This window comes from Salvelinus namaycush, chromosome 39, assembly GCF_016432855.1.
Source record: "Salvelinus namaycush isolate Seneca chromosome 39, SaNama_1.0, whole genome shotgun sequence".
Taxonomy (NCBI): Eukaryota; Metazoa; Chordata; class Actinopteri; order Salmoniformes; family Salmonidae; genus Salvelinus; species Salvelinus namaycush.
The window spans coordinates 23,560,208-23,581,760 of NC_052345.1; the positions used below are offsets into that span (position 1 = coordinate 23,560,208).

At 39.9% G+C, this 21,553-nt stretch overlaps 1 protein-coding gene across 1 annotated transcript in view; it reads left to right on the top strand.

Annotated features, from left to right (window-relative positions):
- The window catches only part of LOC120032363 (spectrin beta chain, non-erythrocytic 1-like), an 86,007-nt gene extending 69,246 nt beyond the window's left edge, over positions 1–16,761 (top strand). The window contains exons 30-36 of the mRNA XM_038978407.1: positions 2,754–2,950; positions 3,459–3,559; positions 10,773–10,827; positions 14,071–14,285; positions 14,451–14,624; positions 14,897–14,939; positions 15,353–16,761. Of these exons, the coding sequence (XP_038834335.1) occupies positions 2,754–2,950; positions 3,459–3,559; positions 10,773–10,827; positions 14,071–14,285; positions 14,451–14,624; positions 14,897–14,939; positions 15,353–15,571 (1,004 nt within the window). The 3' untranslated portion in view covers positions 15,572–16,761. The remainder of the gene's footprint in view (positions 1–2,753; positions 2,951–3,458; positions 3,560–10,772; positions 10,828–14,070; positions 14,286–14,450; positions 14,625–14,896; positions 14,940–15,352) is intronic.
- The last annotated feature ends 4,792 nt before the right edge of the window (positions 16,762–21,553 follow it).

Here is a 21,553-nt window from a genome sequence, read left to right on the forward strand (position 1 = left end):
ACCCTAGATGACTGACAGGGCACTGTTTTGAAGCCACCGAGCAGCCATTTTGGTACCTCCTCCCACCATTTCAAAAAATATTTTGGAAGCTATATAAATCACATTTTGTATGTCTATATTCATTTTTGACAAGTCTATTCTATTACAGACACCTTAATGCTTACTTAAAAAATATATTTTCTGAACTGAACATGAAAGAGAAAATAAAAATATATATATAAATATATTACTTAAAAACATTTTGGGGGTAGAGTACTAATGTTACTGTCCCCATAACAAAGACATACTTAAATACATGTTTTTTGTCCTAGAAATGTTTTATTGGAATACTGTAGACTTCCATTCATTCCTATGGAGGTCGATGGCTTCAAAGCCTCACATTGGCCATTACATAGCAAAACCAATCCAGGGTTTATACACATCATTGCATGTGGTGAGGGTAGGTAACAACATCTCCACCCCGCTGATCGTCAACACTCGGGCCCCACAAGGTTGCGTTCTGAGCCCTCTCCTGTACTCCCTGTTCACCCATGACTATGTGGCCATGCACGCCTCCAACTCAATCATCAAGCTTGCAGACGACACTACAGTGGTAGGCTTGATTACCAACAACGACTAGACGGCCTACAGGGAGGTGATGGCCCTTGGAGTGTGGTGTCAGGAAAATAACCTTACACTCAACATCAACAAAACAAAGGAGATGATCGTGGACTTCAGGAAACAGCAGAGGGAGCACCCCCCTATCCTCATCGACGGGACAGTAGTGGAGAGAGTAGTAAGTTCCTCGGCGTACACACCACGGACAAACTGAATTGGTACACCGACACAGACTGCGTGGTGAAGAAGGTGCAGCAGCGCCTCTTCAACCTCAGGAGGCTGAAGAAATTCGGCTTGTCACCAAAAGCACACACACTTTTACAGATGCACAATCGAGAGCATCCTGTCGGGCTGTATCACCGCCTGGTACGGCAACTGCTCCGCCCACAACCGTAAGGCTCTCCAGAGGGTAGTGAGTTTGCCCCCGGTGATGCGTTGTGCAGACCTATCTGCCCTCCAGAACACCTATACCACCCGATGTCACAGGAAGGCTATAAAGATCATCAAGGACAACAACCACCCGAGCCACTGCCTGTTCACCCCGCTATCATCCAGAAGGCGAGGTCAGTACAGGTGCATCAAAGCAGGGACCGAGAGACTGAAAAGCAGCTTCTATCTCAAGGCCATCAGACTGTTAAACAGCAACCACTAACATTGAGTGGCTGCTGCCAACATACTGACTCAACTCCAGCCACTTTAATAATGGAAAAATTGATGTAAAAAATGTATCAGTAGCCACTTTAAACAATGCCACTTAATATAATGTTTACATGCCCTACATTACTCATATCATATATATATACTGTACTCTATACCATCTACTGCATCTTGCCATCTTTATGTAATACATGTATCACTAGCCACTTTTATATGTTTACATACCCTACATTACTCATCTCATATGTATATACTGTACTCAATACCATCTACTGCATCTTGCCTATGCCGTTCTGTACCATCACTCATTCATATATTTCTATGTACATATTCTTCATCCCTTTACACTTGTGTGTGTATAAGGTAGTTGTTGTGAAATTGTTAGGTTAGATTACTCGTTGGTTATTACTGCATTGTCGGAACTAGAAGCACAAGCATTTCGCTACACTCACATTAACATCTGCTAACCATGTGTATGTGACAAATATAATTTGATTTGATTTGGAATCTATGTATAAAATACCTAGTGGCCGGGGACTTTAATGCAGGGAAACTTAAATCAGTTTTACCTCATTTCTATCAGCATGTTAAATGTGCAACCAGAGGGAAAACAATTCTAGATCACCTTTACTCCACACACAGAGACGCTTACAAAGCTCTCCCTCGCCCTTCATTTGGCAAATCTGACCATAATGCTGTCCTCCTGATTCCTGCTTACAAGCAAAAATTAAAGCAGGAAGCACTAGTGACTAGGTCTATAAAAAAAGTGGTCAGATGAAGCAGATGCTAAATTACAGGACTGTTTTGCTTGCACAGACTGGAATATTTAATTTACCACAGTTGGACTCCAATCAAGTTGTAGAAACATGATCAATGGAAACAGGATGCACCTGAGCTAATTTTCGAGTCTCAGCAACCGATTTTTTGAATAAGGCTGTAACGTAACAAAAAGTATTCAAGGGGTCTGAAAACTTTCCGAATGCATTGTAATGTTTAACAAATTCGTAGCATATTGTATGTTTTGCAAATTCATAACATACTGTATGAATTGCAATTCATAATATATTGTACGTTTTGCAAATTCGTAACATAATATGTTTGCAAATTTGTAATATATTGTACAAATTGCAATTCATAACATATCATAGAAATTGTCATTTGTAACATATCATATGAAATTGATGATGCAAATCAACAAATTAATACATACCACATGAAATATTATACTAAATGGATTGTCTCGGATTTACGTACAGAATAATACGAAATGCTCTGAGACCATGTTTGCTCTGCTGATAACTAATGCTTGTGGGCTAAAGTGGACAGTGAGTGTTTCTGTTTTGGGAGGGTGGATATTAGTCATGAGTGCTCAGGTTACCTGTTCCCCCATGCCAGAGGCCATAAGTTAGCTACAACATTGTAAGGAAACAATTTCAGTTGGGCCTTCTCTCCACCAGTTTTCCCTGCTGACTTTCTTCTCTTTGCTCTGCATGGTCTAGTTTTGGAAGTTCACCAGTTTGGGAGGGATGCAGGGGTGGCAGAGGCGTGGCTGCTGGGACAGGAACCATACCTATTCGGCCGGGAGTTGGGGCAGAGCGTGGACGAAGTGGAGAAACTGATCAAGAGGCACGAGGCATTCGAGAAGTCAGCCGCTACTTGGGAGGAGCGCTTCTCAGCGCTGGAGAGGTTGACTACGGTGAGTGTTTTGGCGGGTTGCAATTTTTCTGTCACGTGTCACGAATGTTTATGATAAAATGATTCTTAGACATTAGTCTTACTCATATACAGTTACTTTTTCAGTTCTATTCCAGTGGGTATTTGTAATGTTCATAAAACATTGTTTAGTGAACAGCTATCTTGTGCTAGTCAATTATTTAAGTTCACATACTAACATTGACACCTAGTGTTAACTGCATGTCATTACAGTATTTACCCAATATTTCATGAAAAATTTGGTAGTAATAATATAATACAAAGTTCAAAGAATTCAACATAATTGGTACAACGTTTTGCATGTTCCAATGAATCCCAAAGAAACTACAATGTAATTAAATTAGCTACCATTTTTCACGTCTTAAGTCCCAAGTAAATAGCAAACTTTAAAATTGATGTGTGACCCATCACTCTTTGAAGGTGGCATTGCCAAATTTACTCAGATAAAGGTGGTAAAATGAGACTGAGGTTCCGTTGTCTTGTTCTTCCAGTTGGAGTTATTGGAAGTGAGAAGACAGCAAGAGGAAGAAGAGAGAAGGAGAAAACCCCCTTCGCCGGAGCCTTTACCGGTGCAGGACTCACCACTGCAGAGGTAAGTGTAACGGTTAGGGCTGTTGCGGTGACCAAATTCCCTCCACACCGGTGGTCACGAGTCATGAATGCAGCAAATTCCACGTGACCATTTTGTCACGGTAAGCTCTGATGCTGCTTATGATCATTAGTAGCCTACCAAACTTGCTAACTGCCTTTTACTCAGCACTCTATTGTCCCTGTAATCACGCTGACATCAATGCAAATGTCTTCGAAAATCTAATCAAACACTTCATGAGAGCCCATGAGCTCATGTTGAGCAACATTTCTATAGCCTTTGCAATTTCGCCAAAAAACAGAGTGATGGCCTCTACTAAAAAGAGGAGGATCCCATCAGCTTTACATAGGCTAGGCCTACTATATTTAATTCTCAACATTCCTAATATTAACCACATTGTTTATCTTTACAACAGGAGTATAGCCTACCTGGCTGGCATGAAAATGAACCAAGGGAAAAGCGTCCTCCATTTGTTATTTAAGTGCATAGATGACTTGTATTTTTTCCCGCTGCCCCTGTTTCGAGACAGGTGCATGATAATGGTCCATTCTATATTTAAAAAAAATCACACATATATTATTTAGTACAGTTGAAGTCGGAAGTTTACATACACCTTAGCCAAATACATTTAAACTCAGTTTTTCACAATTCCTGAAATGTAATCCTAGTAAAAATTCCCTGTCTTAGGTCAATTACGATCACCACTTTATTTTAAGAATGTGAAATGTCAGAATAATAGTAGAGAGAATTAATTATTTCAGCTTTTATTTATTTCATCACATTCCCAGTGGGTCATAAGTTTACATACACTCAATTCGTATTTGGTAGCATTGCCTTTAAATTGTTTAATTTGGGTCAAACGTTTTGGGTAGCCTTCCACAAGCTTCCCACAATAAGGGGTGAATTTTGGCCCATTCCTCCTGACAGGGCTGGTGTTACTGAGTCAGGTTTTAAGACCTCCTTGCTCTCACACGCTTTTTCAGTTCTGCCCACAAATTCTCTATAGGACTGAGGTCAGGGCTTTGTGATGGCCACTCCAATACCTTGATATTGTTGTCATTAACACTTTTTCAGGCTAGGGTCTATTTTTCTCCACTTCCTGTCTGACTGACGTGCACAAAGTAAACTGCCTGTTACTCAGGCCCAGAAGCCAGGATATGCATATCATTGGTACCATTGGATATAAAACACTTTGAATTTTGTAGAAATGTTAAAATAATGTATGAGACTATAACACAATAGATATGGGAGTAGAAAATCCAAAGAAAAACCAACCAGATTCTTTTTTTTTTTGAGAGCCTATGCTCTTACAATGGAAAGTATAGGGGCATATCCAAATTCAGCTCCCATATTGCAATTCCTATGGCTTCCACTAGATATCAACAGTCTTTGTTCAAGGTTTCAGGCTTGTTTCTTCCCAAACGAGGAAGAAGTACAAGTTTTAGTACTGGAACTCAGAGTTGGAAATCAGTCTGTGCACTCGCGACGAAGAGGACGCGCATCTGCTAATATCGTTTTCCTATTGAACATACTGCTTTCCGTATGAAATATTATAGTTTAATTACATTTTAGGGTACCTGAGGATTATATAGAAATGTATTTTGACTTGTTTTAACAAAGTTTAGCGACAGCTTTTTGGATTCCTTTCTCTGCATGTTGAACGAGTGGATTACTCAAATCGATGGCGCCAACTAAACAGACTTTTTGGGATATAAAGAAGGATTTTATCTAACAAAACGACACTACATGTTGTAGCTGGGACCCTTTGGATCGCAAATAAGAGGAAGATTTTCAAAAAGTAAGTGAATATTTCATCGCTATTTGTGATTTTATGTAGCCTGTGCCGGTGGAAAAATATGTTGATGTGGGGCGCCGTCCTCAAACAATCGCATGGCATGCTTTCGCTGTAAAGCCTATTGTAAAACAGTACAGTTAGATTACAAGAATTTAAGCTTTTAACCGATATAAGACACTTGTATGTACCTAAATGTTTAATATCCATAATTTTTATGATTATTTAATTGAATTGCGCGCCCTCCAATTTCACCGGAAGTTGTCGACAGGTGTCCCGCTTGCGGGACAGCCCTGTTTTACCACAACTCTGGAAGGATGCTTGGGGTCATTGTCCATTTGGAAGACACATTTGCGACCAAGCTTTAATTTCCTGACTGATGTTGCTTCAATATATCCACATAATTATCCTTCCTCATGAAGCCATCTATTTTGAGAAGTGCACCAGTCCCTCCTGCAGCAAAGCACCCCCACAACATGATGCTGCCACCCCCGTTCTTCACGGTTAGGATGGTGTTCTTCGGCTTGCAAGCCGCCCCCTTTTCCCTCCAAACATAACGATGGTCATTATGGCCAAACAGTTCTATTTTTGTTTCATCAGACCAGAGGACATTTCTCCAAAAAGTACAATCTTTGTCCCCATGTGCAGTTGCAAACCGTAATCTGGCTTTTTTATGGTGGTTTTGGAGCAGTGGCTTCTTCCTTGCTGAGCGGCCTTTCAGGTTATGTCGATATAGGACTTGTTTTACTGTGGATATAGATACTTTTGTACCTGTTTCCTCCAGCATCTTCACAAGGTCCTTTGCTGTTGATTTGTACTTTTCGCACCAAAGTACGTTCATCTCTAGGAGGCAGAACGCGTCTCCTCCTGAACGGTATGACGGCTGCGTGGTCCCATGGTGTTTATACTTGCATACTATTGTTTGTACAGATGAACGTGGTACCTTCAGGCATTTGGAAATTGCTCCCAAGGATGAACCAGACTTGTGGAGTACAATTTCTTGTCTGAGGTCTTGGCTGATTTCTTTTTATTTTCCAATGATGTCAAGCAAAGAGGCACTGAGTTTGAAGGTAGGCCTTGAAATACATCCACAGGTAAACCTCCAATTTTTTATTTTTTTATTTAACCTTTATTTAACCAGGTAGGCTAGTTGAGAACAACTTCTCATTTACAACTGTGACCTGGCCAAGATAAAGCAAAGCAGTTCGACATATACAACAACATAGAGTTACACATGGAATAAACAAACATACATTCAATAATCCAGTAGGAAAAAAAATAAGTATATATACAGTGTGTGCAAATGAGGTAAGATAAGGGAGGTAAGGCAATAAAATAGGCCATAGTGGCAAGGTAATTACAATATAGCAAATAAACACTGGAGTGGTAGATGTGCAGAAGATGAATGTGCAAGTAGAGATACTGGGGTGCAAAGGAGCAAAATAAATAAATAAATACAGTATGGAGATGAGGTAGTTGGATGGGCTAAATACAGAAGGGCTATGTACAGGTGCAATGATCTGTGAGCTGCTCTGACAGCTGGTGCTTGAAGTTAGTGAAGGAGATATGAGTCTCCAGCTTCAGCGATTTTTGCAGTTCGTTCCAGTCATTGGCAGCAGAGAACTGGAAGGAAAGGCGGCCAAAGGTTGAATTGGCTTTGGCGGTGACCAGTGAAATATACCTGCTGGAGCTCGTGCTTGCTGGTGGGTGCTGCTAAGGTGACCAGTGAATTGAGATAAGGCGGGGCTTTACCTAGCAAAGACTTGTAGATGACCTGGAGTCAGTGGGTTTGGCGACGAGTATGAAGCGAGGGCCAGCCAACGAGAGCATACAGGTCGCAGTGGTGGGTAGTATATGGGGCTTTGGTGACAAAACGGATGGCACTGTGATAGACTACATCCAATTTGTTGAGTAGAGTGTTGGAGGCTATTTTGTAAATTACATCACCGAAGTCGAGGATCGGTAGGATAGTCAGTTTTACGAGGGTATGTTTGGCAGCATGAGTGAAGGATGTTTTGTTGCGAAATAGGAAGCCGATTCTAGATTTAATTTGGGATTGGAGATGCTTAAAATGGGTCTGGAAAGAGAGTTTACAGTCTAACCAGACACCTAGGTATTTGTAGTTGTCCACATATTCTAGGTCAGAACCGTCCAGAGTAGTGATGCTGGATGGGCGGGCAGGTGCTGGCAGCGATCGGTTGAAGAGTATGCATTTAGTTTTACTTGCATTTAAGAGCAGTTGGAGGCCACGGAAGGAGAGTTGTATGGCATTGAAGCTCGCCTGGAGGTTAGTTAGTTAGCACAGTGTCCAAAGAAGGGCCAGAAGTATACAGAATGGTGTCAGCTGCGTAGAGGTGGATTAGAGAATCACCAGCAGCAAGAGCGACATCATTGATGTATACAGAGAAGAGAGTCTGCCCGAGAATTGAATTGACAATTGACTCAAATTATGTCAATTAGCTTAACAGAAGCTTCTAAAGCCATGACATAATTTTCTGGAATTTTCCAAGTTGTTTGAAGGCACAGTCAACTTAGTGTATGTAAACTTCTGACCCACTGGAATTGTGATACAGTGAATTATAAGTTAAATAATCTGTCTGTAAACAATTGTTGGAAAAATGACTTGTGTCATGCACAAAGTAGATGTCCTAACCGACTTTCCAAAACTATAGTTTGTTAACACGAAATGTGTGGAGTGATTGAAAAACAAGTTTTAATGACTCCAACCTAAGTGTATGTAAACTTCCGACTTCAACTGTATATGTAAAGATAAGATTCAATTAAGAATAGTCTGATGGGTGACAATATTAGCCTGTCACTTGTGAATGATATATTATCACTTGTGAATGATGCCCAGCATAAGAAACTGCATTTTTTTTCTAATCATAGTCACACACCTTATGTATGTATGCCTATATGTTTTGATAAGGTTTATATCACAATTAAAGTGGCCAAATAACTTCTTAAAATTAAGCACGTTAATCTGCTTTACAAGGCGTTTAGAGCCTAACTGGCATGCATAAACAGCGTGTGAGTTTCAAGTTTCGGGTAGATAATTTCACCATAAATATGCACCTTTTTAAGAAGTTTTTTTTGATAATGGTGTTTTCCCGCTAATGGAACATTCGCGCTTATAGCCTACTGCCATGTGCACATTGCTGTGCTTATAATGTGAAGAAATAGCCTAATAGTTTATTAACATTTTAAGCTAAATGTTCTGATCTGTTGCGTCAGCCACATTGCGTAAAATAATGTTTTGATGCTAGTGGTTGTATTAATTTGCAATCTATTGCATCCCACAACTGTCCCAGACTATGTTTGGAATATTTATTTCTTGCACAGAATAGAATGTCGATTTTTGTACTATGGGGATAGTAGATTGACATAGGCTAGTGCTTTTACTGCTCGTTAGGCCTACTAATCTTGTTGGCTAATGAAAAGTAAATGTGGACAGTTCTTCCAATATCTTCAATTATGCACCTCAGAATTGGATAAGGATGCGTGCAGTTGCGTCCCCGATGTGTCTGTCTTCACTTGTAGCCTGTGAGAAAGACCTGATCATGTGATGGAGAGCCATGTGAGTGATAGGTGTTTAGGAGCGCGCAGCACTCAGGGAGAAGGGCACAACGCAGCACTCAGGGAGAAGGGCACAACGCAGCACTCAGGGAGAAGGGCACAACGCAGCACTCAGGGAGAAGGGCACAACGCAGCACTCAGGGAGAAGGGCACAACGCAGCACTCAGGGAGAAGGGCACAACGCAGCACTCAGGGAGAAGGGCACAACGCAGCACTCAGGGAGAAGGGCACAACGCAGCACTCCGGCCACTGGCCGCAAAAGGCATGGTTTTTTTAGAGTGCATTACGGCCACAAAGGGGATGCCACAGTGAAATCGAGGCATTATCAAGTGTTTGTCAAATTGTGAATGAAAGACAAGTGAAGTGTTTACAGCCTGTGCAAAAAACAAAGCAGAGCTCATGCTACTGTTTTCAAATCATCATTAGAGTCACATCATGCAGCCTTACAATGTATTAAACATCAAAACATATAGCACAACGTTTCTAGAACAACTAAAGTTACATTAATAACTCTAAATGAAGCATATAGGAGTACCTATTTCTTTGCTAATCGCTCAATACAGAATAGCCGAATGTGCGCACTCCCTCAAATCGTTTGGAAAAAATATTTCGATTTTATTCAGCTTTGTTCAATTGTGTTCTTCATACTATAAAATAATATAAAATAATGTCACAGAATTCTAAACAAATCTTGTCTGTTAAATGAACAAGTGTAGCCCACAGCCATTTGGCATAGCCAGATCAGGACCTAACATAATGTCACGCCCTGAACATAGTAAGCTGTTTTTTCTCTGTGTTGGTTGGGGCGTGATGGTGACTTGGGTGGGTTATCTAGGTGAATTTGTATGTCTATGGTGGCCTGATATGGTTCCCAATCAGAGGCAGCTGTTTATCGTTGTCTCTGATTGGGGATCATATTTAGGCAGCCATTTTCCTTTTGTGTTTCTGGGATCTTGTCTACATTGAGTTGCCTGAGTGCATACCAGTAGCGTCACGTTTCGGTTGTTCTTTATTGTATTGTATTGTATTGTTTTGGCGAGTTTCAGTTTATTAAAATATGTGGAACTCTACTCACGCTGCGCCTTGGTCTCATCCTTATAATGAACGTGACACAAGGACATATCAGAGTATGCTATTCTGTTCTTCTGAAATAGACTACATTTTCTTCATATCATGATTTTTTGACCTGTCTAAAATAAATAAGGGATTTATTGTGAAGGTGTAGGCTATATTACATGGATTTATTATACTTTTTAAAATGTAGATGTTCTGAAGGTCTGCATTGGTAGCTTGTAGGCTATGTGAGAAAGCCAGGATATGAATGGTCAATTACCGTGAGACCAGTTATTTCCTTGACAATCACTGGCTGACGAAATGTTGTAACTGTCACCGCCCTAGTAGCGGTGTTGGTAAAGAAACAGACAAGGGTGTGTTTCCCAAAGTCATCATAGCTAATGTAGTTTGTTACTTATCTCAAAGACCCAGACTCATTCCACTCCCAGACTCATTCCAATCGTAGAATAACAAAGTGCTTCCTTTTACGTATTTCAGTGTTTCCCAAACTCTGTCATGGGGACCCCAAGGGGTGCACATTTTGGTTTTTGTCCTAGCACCACACAGTTGATTGAAATAGTCAACTCATCATTAAGCTTAGATTATTTGAATAATCTGTGTAGTGCTAGGGCAAAGAACCAACATGTGCACTCATCAAACAATTGTGACTCTTTCAAGTAAATCAAGTTAGCTATGAAAATCACCACAGACAAGTTGTTAGGTAGCTCATGGACACTTACTTATCTTCGTTGACTTGCTTCCTGATTATCCCTTTCTACTTTATATTCTCCACAGTGGGGTAGAGAACGGATTGCAGAACGGACTGCCCTCAGACCAAGATTCTCCACAGGTAAGTTACTGCTCCAAAGTTTACCACCAAAAATATGCCATCTTTTAGGGTCAATAGACTGACTAGGGCCTTACTTCTCAGAGCATTACATTGTTAAATCTCACCTAAGGTGCCTTGTTTGCATCTGAGGTGTTTCCCAGAAAACATAATTGCATTAAAGCTGAAGAATGAAATATGAATATATTGAAATATTTTATGTATGAAATATAAATTCAATTATTTTGGTGTGAAGGCCCATCCATGCCCCTTCAAATTATAATAATAATTAATGTTGGTGCATGACCCCACTGGTGTCAAGGCCACCTCTTATGTAGGTTAATCTGCATTTTGTCCTGCGCTACCCTGTCATTACAGTACTTCTTCAATAACTACTAACGACAAACTAAGACCCAAGTATATGTAGAACAATGAAGCAGCAATTCCTGCTTGTGCATGCCTGTCACATATTTCTAAAACTAAAAGCATTGTATTTGAGACAAATCATTCACTAAACCCTAAACCTCAACTAAATCTTGTAATAAATAATGTGGAAATTTAGCAAGTTGAGGTGACTAAACTGCTTGGAGTAACCTTGGATTGTAAACTGTCATTGTCAAAACATATTGATACAACAGTAGCTAAGATGGGGAGGAGTCTGTCCATAATAAAGCGCTACTGCTCTACCTTCTTAACAGCGCTATCAACAAGGCAGGTCCTACTGGCCCTAGTTTTGTCGTACCTGGACTACTGTTCAGTCGTGTGGTCAGGTGCCACAAAGGGACTTAAAAAAATTGCAATTGGCTCAAAACAGGGAAGCACGGCTGGCCCTTGGATGTACACAGAGAGCTCACATCAATAATATGCTTGTCAATCTCTCCTGGCTCAAAGCGGAGGAGAGATTGACTTCATCATTACTTGTATTTATAAGAGGTATTGACATTTTGAATGCACCAAGCTGTCTGTTTGAACTACTGGCGCACAGCTCGGACACCCATGCATACCCCACAAGACATGCCACAAGAGGTCTCTTGACAGTCCCCAAGTCCAAAACAGACTATGGGAGGTGCACAGTACTAAATAGAGCCATGACTACATGGAACTCTATTCCACATCAAGTAACTGATGCAAGCAGTAAAATTTGATTTAAAAAACAGATAAAAATACACCTTATGGAACAGTGGGGACTGTGAAGCAACACAAACATATACAGAGACACATGCATACACATGATAACATACACACTATACACACACATACACATCAATGTTGTATTGTAGATATGTGGTAGTGGTGGAGTAGGGGCCTGAGGGCACACAGTGTGTTGTGAAATCTGTGAATGTATTGTAATGTTTTTCAAATTGTATAACTGCCTTCGTTTTGCTGGACCCCAGGAAGAGATAATGGGGATCCATAATAAATACAAATACAAATAGACAGCATTGGTATGGTGCTACAGTGCAGCCTAGGGTTCAAATACTATTTAGGGTAATTTAATTACTTTCAAAGACATTCCAAAGTAAATATTTATTATTTTTTATTTTTAAGACAAGTAGTTCATTATTGGAATGTATTAGAAAATACAATTGGAATGTATTTCAAAACTCAAATACACTTCCATGCATGTAACCCAGGCATTTTATTACATTTCAGGAGAAGACCCAGATGCAGACAGTGTCGAAGTAACAAAAGTATATTACTAGAACAGGGGGCAGGCAAAACGACAGGTCAATGGCAGGCAGAGGTCAGTAATCCAGATCAGAGTCCATCAAGTACAGAACGGCAGGCAGTCTCAAGGTCAGGGTATGCAGAGGTCAATAATCCAGGAGGGTGTGACAAGTTACAGAATGGCAGACCGGGTCAAGGTAGGCAGAATGGTCAAAACTGGGGAAACTAGAAACCAGGAACTAGAAAAAGACAGGAGCAAGAGGAAAAACACTGGTAGGCTTGACAAAGAAAACAAACTGGCAACAGACAGAACACAGGTATAAGTACACTGGGGAAGATGGCCGACACCTGGAGGGGGGGTGGAAACAAGCACAGAGACATGTGAAACAGACCACGGTGTGACAGTACATCCTGGACTGTACTGTGTGACAGTCCAGGATGTCCCTAGCGGGGACCCAGCACCTCTACTCCGGGCCATAACCCTCCCAGTCAACCAGGTACTGGAATCCCCTGCCCCGCTGTTGAACCTTCAGGAGGCGCCTCCCCGTGTACGCCGGTTGGCCATCGATAAGAGGGGTGGGCCTAGAAACAGGAGACAAAGGGCTGTGAGAGGACAGGCTGGCCGGCAACCCAATGAGTGTGGTCAGACTACCCTTCCTCTACAGGCTCATCCTGACATGACCCTCCAGCATGACAATGCCACCAGCTGTACTGCTCGTTCTGTGCGTGATTTCCTACAAGACAGGAATGTCAGTGTTCTGCAATGGCCAGCGAAGAGCCCGGATCTCAATACCATTGAGCACATCTGGGACGTGTTGGATCGGAGGGTGAGGGCTAGGGCCATTCCCCCCAGAAATGTCCGGGAACTTGCAGGTGCCTTGGTGGAAGAGTGGGGTAACATCTCACAGCAAGAACTGTCAAATCGGGTGCAGTCCATGAGGAGGAGATGCACTGCAGTACTTAATGCAGCTGGTGGCCACACCAGATACTGACTGTTACTTTTGATTTTGACCCCCCCCCCCCTTTGTTCAGGGACACATTATTCCATTTCTGTTAGTCACATGTTATGGTCATACAAATATTTACATGTTAAGTGTGCTGAAAATAAACGCAGTTCACAGTGAGAGGACATTTATTTTTTGCAGAGTTTAGTACTTTAAAGTATTTTTACTTAATTAAGTACTTTACACCACTGATCAGGTGAGCTACATCAGGTGATAATGCCTATTGCTAATAATATGGACCAATATGTTATATTGGGATCATTTCTGGAAGGGGAAATTATAGTTTAGATGTCAGCATCATTCGAGGCTGCTCTAATGACTTACATGGCTTTTTACGCTTCTCCGTTCACAGCCGATGAGTAGTCCATGCACACGGGCTCCTTGGATGTAGACAGAAGCTCCTGGCTCAGCCTGTTCCAACACTCCAACAGGTCTAGGGCTCAATCACAGCCCGAGGCAACAAGAGGCCTACTCAGTCACAACATTCTTTGTCCAAATACAATTCAGAAACCAAAATGAGCTATTAGCGTTGCATACTCTAGTTTTAAGGCATGATTGGGGAAATGATTGGGCTCTCTCTCTCTCACACACATAGAATGGCTTGGATAGAGTTGAGATCATGAATGGAGTGGCGGAGCAGAACTCAAAGGACCCGAGCCCCATTCCCTCACCCACAGCCAGCCGGCAGGGCAAGGGCAGCCTGTCCTCCACGTTGCTGACCCAAAACCACTATTCGCCTGCGGCTCAGATGGAGGGCTTCCTGCATCGCAAGCATGAATGGGAGGGACACAACAAGAAGGCCTCAAGCAGGTATGGTGAACTGGATCAAAAGAGAGAATCCAAATAGCATTGTTTGGAAGAAGTCATTTAATTATACAGTTTATTTTTATGTAAAATATATTATTTTAAGGATGTTAACTTGTGTTGTACAATACATCCCAGGCTCACAATGACTCATTCGGCTCTCTTTTTCAGATCCTGGCATAACGTGTACTGCGTTATCAACAATCAGGAAATGGGCTTCTACAAAGACAACAAGGGTGCTGGTCAAGGCATCCCCTACCATAATGCGATTCCGATCAGTCTAATGGGGGCTGTGTGTGATGTGGCCATGGACTACAAAAAAAAGAAGCATGTCTTCAAACTCAGGTTAAAAATTATAAAAATTTGAGTTGTGTTCATGGTTCTTCTCACGGAATCACCCCAGAAGTGGATCCTCTCAGTTGCACTTCATTACGCTATCTGCTTCAGTCTAAATCGGATTTCTTAATGTTCTAGTTCATTTTGTTCAAACCAGTTCAGCTTAATGACTGCCACTTCAGAATGTTTTTTTGTGTGCAAATGTTGCTATCCGAATCTCTTTTGAATCTGAAATAAATATGTTTATAAAGTTACCAATTTTTTTTTCATTTTTCTTTCAGAGTTGCTGATGGAAATGAGTATCTCTTCCAAGCCAAAGAAGAAGTAAGTCGGCTTCCTTTGTTTAACATTTTGTGTAATCGTGTTAAAGATTGTTTCAGTAGGCCAAAACAAAACAGTGGGTATACTGTAAAACAAATGAACAACAACTTTTGTATAGAGGCCCTGGTCTTGACTACCCAACCTAATTCTTGGGCTAGTTGTTAAACTGGCCTCCACCACCTTGCATTCACCTATTCTTCTAGGGTGAGTTTCCCCAAAATTCCCTAGCTAATGTGGCACTTTAAATCTCATGACGCCAGACTCAGTCCACTTGTAGAAAAGAAAAGTACTTCTTTGGCAAATTTCTTTCACTTAGAAACATAGATCTTTACAATTGCCATTCTCTTTTTGAGACAGAAAGCACAACATTAGCTAAAAAGTGCTTAGGAAACTGACCTTTCAATGACCCCTTACAGGAGGAGATGAGCACATGGATCCAGGCCATTCTGAATGCGGGGACACCTGACAAGGTATCGATTACGCCCAGCAACCAGAGCACTCCGGCGTCGAGCCGAGCCCAGACCCTGCCCGCCACCGTCACCCTCACCACCGAATCCAGCCCGGGCAAGCGGGAGAAAGACAAGGAAAAGGACAAGGAGAAGCGATTCAGCCTCTTTGGCAAGAAAAAACTATAAAGTTTCTCAGCAATGAAGACATTCTGTTTTTTATTAGTGCAGTATTGTTTTTTTCTTTACTTCTTTTTAATTTTGTCTGTCCAGCCACAATGATATTCCTGCTCAACTACACCACATGCTGTGTTTTAATGTTCCTTGAATTGGTTAAAACGATTGAGACTTGAAATACAAATGTAAATGAAACATTTGAACTTTGTTAGTGTCAAGGTGTATCTGGCAGGTTCCATCATGAAATAGATTTGGTAATATCAAATATCATGAGGACCATTTTATTTTTTAACCTTAATTATTTACTTGTAAAAATGTGTTTTGTGTGTTTTTGTGCTTTTTCCTTGTCATTGTGTTTTGTTAAAATGGGTCTGAGTATTTAAACATTTCCTCAATTTTGTGAGGGTGTCTTCAAGAGGCAGCCTTTTTCTGTTGAAAAGGGAGACAACATTACTTCAAAATAAATCATTTTTGTGACTGGACATACACATATTGAATAAAGAATTTTATGAAACTTTTCAACATAATTTACTATGATTCCTACTTGAGTTTAAATTGAAAACAAACAACCTCGAGAAAATATCAGGCTCCAAAAGGGCATAGCTAGCCAATATTATCAATAAGCGCATTTATTTTTAGGTCAAGATAAGCCTAATAATACACCTGTAATTGAAACAAGATGAATATCTTTAAATTATTCCCTCATGGAGTAATGTTTTATATACATCATGGACCAGTAATTTTTTTTCCTTTGTTTGTTTACTTTTGTCCCTCTTGAGTTGCATCATAATATATGTTTCCAAATAATAATAGTTGGCTACAGGTTATAAAATGAGTATGTATAACAAACACTTTAAAGCATTGATGTTAAATGGAAATGTGAAAATTCAGCATTTACTGCAAAAAAAGGTTGCTTGCTTGTTGGCTCTAGCAATGCACATTATAATTTTTGCTATGTTATCCTGCTATTAGATACATAGTGTGCATTTCTTTGTCACTTTATCTATTGTATTGAGAAAAATAACATCTTACTGTACAATCATAAATTATGTAATAGGAATGAAATGCTTTGCAATGCCTGGGTCTTTGGGCATATATAGAACATTGACCCGGATTTCTGATGTATGAAACTGCACCTGTAGACTTTTTCTCTCTCTCTCCCTCAAATATGTGCGATGTCATTAAAATGCGATTAAACATTAGAGTTTGTGTGCTATCTATGGTTTTGGAAAAGTGGAGCGCGTCTGCTTGAAAATGTTGAACCTTGCTGTAATCTAATGAGTACTTTAAGTCTACTCTGTCGGCTCTGTGCAATCAATGTAACTGTAAATACACATTCAAAGTTCAAATGCCCTAGTCTATAACTTCAGTACAGAGCACCTTATTGTGATGTGCGGGTCATATTTTTGTTAACCCGCAACAGCCCACAATTCCTAATAGCCTATCAAAATGTTGGAAATTATAAGAAACAAAGCCTAGTGGCGGTAAAAAAAATATCCTGCACCCCGTCAAAACATTTTTCCAGCATCTCTACAGTGCATTTTCTGTGTTTGTGGGTTAGGGTGCGGTGTGGGCCTCAGATTTTTACTTTATCACATATAGTAGGGCAGTTGCAGATGGGTTATTTGTTCGTCAACTTGTCTATAATTAGCTACATGCAGCTTATCTTCTGTCATACAGTGCCTTCAGAAAGTGGTCGTACCCTTTGACTTTTTCCACATTTTGTTGTCTTACGAAGTGGGATTCAAGTGGATGTAATTGTCATTTTTTTGTCAAAGTCTACACAAAATACTCTGTAATGTCAAAGTGGAAGAGGAATTTTAACATTTATTTTTATTATGGAAAATAAAATACTATTATATCTTGATTAGATAACTATTCAATATTTTTTTAAATATTAATACAAATTAAATAACTGAAATATAGTTGTTGCACAAGTATTCAGCTCTCTGATTCAATACATGTTAGAATCACCTTTGGCAGCAACTAAAGCTGTGAGTCTTTCTGGGTAAGTCTCTAAGAACTTTGCACACCTGGATTGTACAATATTTTCCAATTATTCTTTTTTTTAAATGTCAAGCTCTGTCAAGTTGGTTGTTGAACATTACTAGACAGTCATTTTCAAGTCTTGCCATATACAGTTGAAGTCAGAAGTTTACATACACCTTAGCTTATTTTTTTTAGGATAAAAAAAAATGGATCAGAGCTAAGCACATGCAAGTTGCTTACTAGAGTGATCTAGTTACAGTTTTGACTTAAATCGGCTTGAAAATACAGTTGAAGTTTACATACACTTCGGTTGGAGTCATTAACACTAGTTTTTCAACCACTCCACAGATGTCTTGTTAACAAACTATAGTTTTGGGAAGTCAGTTAGGACATCTACTTTGTGCATGACACAAGTAATTGTTCCAACAATTGTTTACAGACAGATTATTTCACTTATAACTCACTGTATCACAATTCCAGTGGGTCAGAAGTTTACATACACTAAGTTGACTGTGCCTTTAAACAGCTTGGAAAATTCCAGAAAATTATGTAATGTCTTTAGAAGCTTCTGATAGGCTAATTGACATCATTTAAGTCAATTGGAGGTGTACCTGTGGATGTATTTCAAGGCCTACCTTCAAACTCAGTGCCTCTTTGCTTGACATCATGGGGAAATCTAAAGAAATCAGCCAAGACCTCAGACAAAAAATTGTAGTCTGGTCTGGTTTATCCTTGGGAGCAATTTCCAAACGCCTGAAGGTACCACGTTGTACAAACAATAGTACGCAAATATAAACACCATGGGACCAAGCAGCTGTCATACTGCTCAGGAGGGAGACGTGTTCTGTCTCCTAGAGATGAACGTACTTTGGTGCGAAAAGTGCAAATCAATCCCAGAACAACAGCAAAGGACCTTGTGAAGATGCTGGAGGAAACGGGTACAAAAGTATCTATATCCACAGTAAAACGAGTCCTATATCGACATAACCTGAAAGGCCGCTCAGCAAGGAAGAAGCCACTGCTCCAAAACAGCCATATAAAAGCCAGAGTACGGTTTGCAACTGCACACGAGGACAAAGATTGTAATTTTTGGAGAAATGTCCTCTGGTCTGATGAAACAAAAATAGACCTGTTTGGCCATAATGACCGTCATTATGTTTGGAGGAAAAAGGGGGATGCTTGCAAGCCGAAGAACACCATCCCAACCGTGAAGCACGTGAGTGGCAGCATCATGTTGTGGGGGTGCTTTGCTGCAGGAGGGACTGGTGCACTTCACAAAATAGATTGCATCATGAGGGAGGAAAATTGTGGATATATTGAAGCAACATCTCAAGACATCAGTCAGGAAGTTAAAGCTTTGTCACAAATGGGTCTTCCAAATGGACAATGACCCCAAGCATACTTCCAAAGTTGTGGTAAAATGGCTTAAGGACAACAAAGTTAAGGTATTGGAGTGGCCATCACAAAGCCCCGACCTCAATCCTATAGAAAATTTGGGGCAGAACTGAAAAAAATGTGTGCGAGCAAGGAGGCCTACAAACCTGACTCAGTTGCACCAGCTCTGTCAGGAGGAATGGGCCAAAATTCACCCAACGTATTGTGGGAAGCTTGTGGAAGGCTACCCAAAACGTTTGACCCAAGTTAAACAATTTAAAGGCAATGCTACCAAATACTAATTGAGTGCACTTCTGACCCATTGGGAATGTGATGAAATAAATCATTCTCTCTACTATTATTCTGACATTTCACATTCTTAAAATAAAGTCATCCTAATTTTTACTCGGATTAAATGTCAGGAATTGTGAAAAGCTGAGTTTAAATGTATTTGGCTACGGTGTATGTAAACTTCTGACTTCAACTGTATATGGCATTTTGGCGTTATAATAAGGGTGGTAGTAACATAGAAAATCACTGTGAAAATATGTTGCAGCTCAAGTCGACTGCAAAATCAACAATGCAAATGTAGCTACACACAATAATACCAAAGACAATATCAGCATGTAAAGTAGCTGGTTAGCTGTAAAATCAACTAAACATACTGCATTGTTTTCTGTAAAATGTTGGGAAAGGTGTCAAAACGGCAGTTGTTTGTGAAAGTTGTTTTGAATTTAATGAATCTGCTAACTTCTGACATTTTTTTACCGAAGCCAGAAAAACAGGCGAAGGGTTACAAAAATAGCTCTAGTTACAGATTGGTAGACCCGATTTAAAATCTGACTTGTTGCTTGAAAAGCAGAAGATTAGGGGTAGATTTTACATAGAAAACATTGTTTTCTGTAAAATGTTGGGAAAGGGGTCAAAACGGCAGTTGTTTGTGAAAGTTTAAAAAACACATGGTAGTGCATTTAGTAAAACTGCTGTAACGTAAGTTCCATACTGAATAAACCTTCTCCGCATTTGAAAAGCAGAGAAGTAGAGGGAAGTTTTAATCCAATATATTTTTGTCAAACTCTTTGGTTTAGTGGTCAAAATGATAGTTGTTTTGAATTTAATGAATCTGCTAACTTCTGACATTTTTTACCGAAGCCAGAAAAACAGGCGAAGGGTTACAAAAATAGCTCTAGTTACAGATTGGTAGACCCGATTTGAAATCCGACTTGTTGCTTGAAAAGCAGAAGAGTAGGGGTAGATTTTATATAGAAAACATTGTTTTCTGTAAAATGTTGGGAAAGGGGTCAAAACGGCAGTTGTTTGTGAAAGTTGTTTTGAATTTAATGAATCTGCTAACTTCTGACATTTTTTTACCGAAGCCAGAAAAACAGGCGAAGGGTTACAAAAATAGCTCTAGTTACAGATTGGTAGACCCGATTTGAAATCCGACTTGTTGCTTGAAAAGCAGAAGAGTAGGGGTAGATTTTATATAGAAAACATTGTTTTCTGTAAAATGTTGGGAAAGGGGTCAAAACGGCAGTTGTTTGTGAAAGTTGTTTTGAATTTAATGAATCTGCTAACTTCTGACATTTTTTACCGAAGCCAGAAAAACAGGCGAAGGTTTACAAAAATAGCTCTAGTTACAGATTGGTAGACCCGATTTGAAATCTGACTTGTTGCTTGAAAAGCAGAAGAGTAGGGGTAGATTTTATATAGAAAACATTGTTTTCTGTAAAATGTTGGGAAAGGGGTCAAAACGGCAGTTGTTTGTGAAAGTTTAAAAAACACATGGTAGTGCATTTAGTAAAACTGCTGTAACGTAAGTTCCATACTGAATAAACCTTCTCCGCATTTGAAAAGCAGAGAAGTAGAGTGAAGTTTTAATCCAATATATTTTTGTCAAACTCTTTGGTTTAGTGGTCAAAATGATAGTTGTTTTGAATTTAATGAATCTGCTAACTTCTGACATTTTTTACCGAAGCCAGAAAAACAGGCGAAGGGTTACAAAAATAGCTCTAGTTACAGATTGGTAGACCCGATTTGAAATCCGACTTGTTGCTTGAAAAGCAGAAGAGTAGGGGTAGATTTTATATAGAAAACATTGTTTTCTGTAAAATGTTGGGAAAGGGGTCAAAACGGCAGTTGTTTGTGAAAGTTGTTTTGAATTTAATGAATCTGCTAACTTCTGACATTTTTTACCGAAGCCAGAAAAACAGGCGAAGGGTTACAAAAATAGCTCTAGTTACAGATTGGTAGACCCGATTTGAAATCCGACTTGTTGCTTGAAAAGCAGAAGAGTAGGGGTAGATTTTATATAGAAAACATTGTTTTCTGTAAAATGTTGGGAAAGGGGTCAAAACGGCAGTTGTTTGTGAAAGTTGTTTTGAATTTAATGAATCTGCTAACTTCTGACATTTTTTACCGAAGCCAGAAAAACAGGCGAAGGGTTACAAAAATAGCTCTAGTTACAGATTGGTAGACCCGATTTGAAATCCGACTTGTTGCTTGAAAAGCAGAAGAGTAGGGGTAGATTTTATATAGAAAACATTGTTTTCTGTAAAATGTTGGGAAAGGGGTCAAAACGGCAGTTGTTTGTGAAAGTTGTTTTGAATTTAATGAATCTGCTAACTTCTG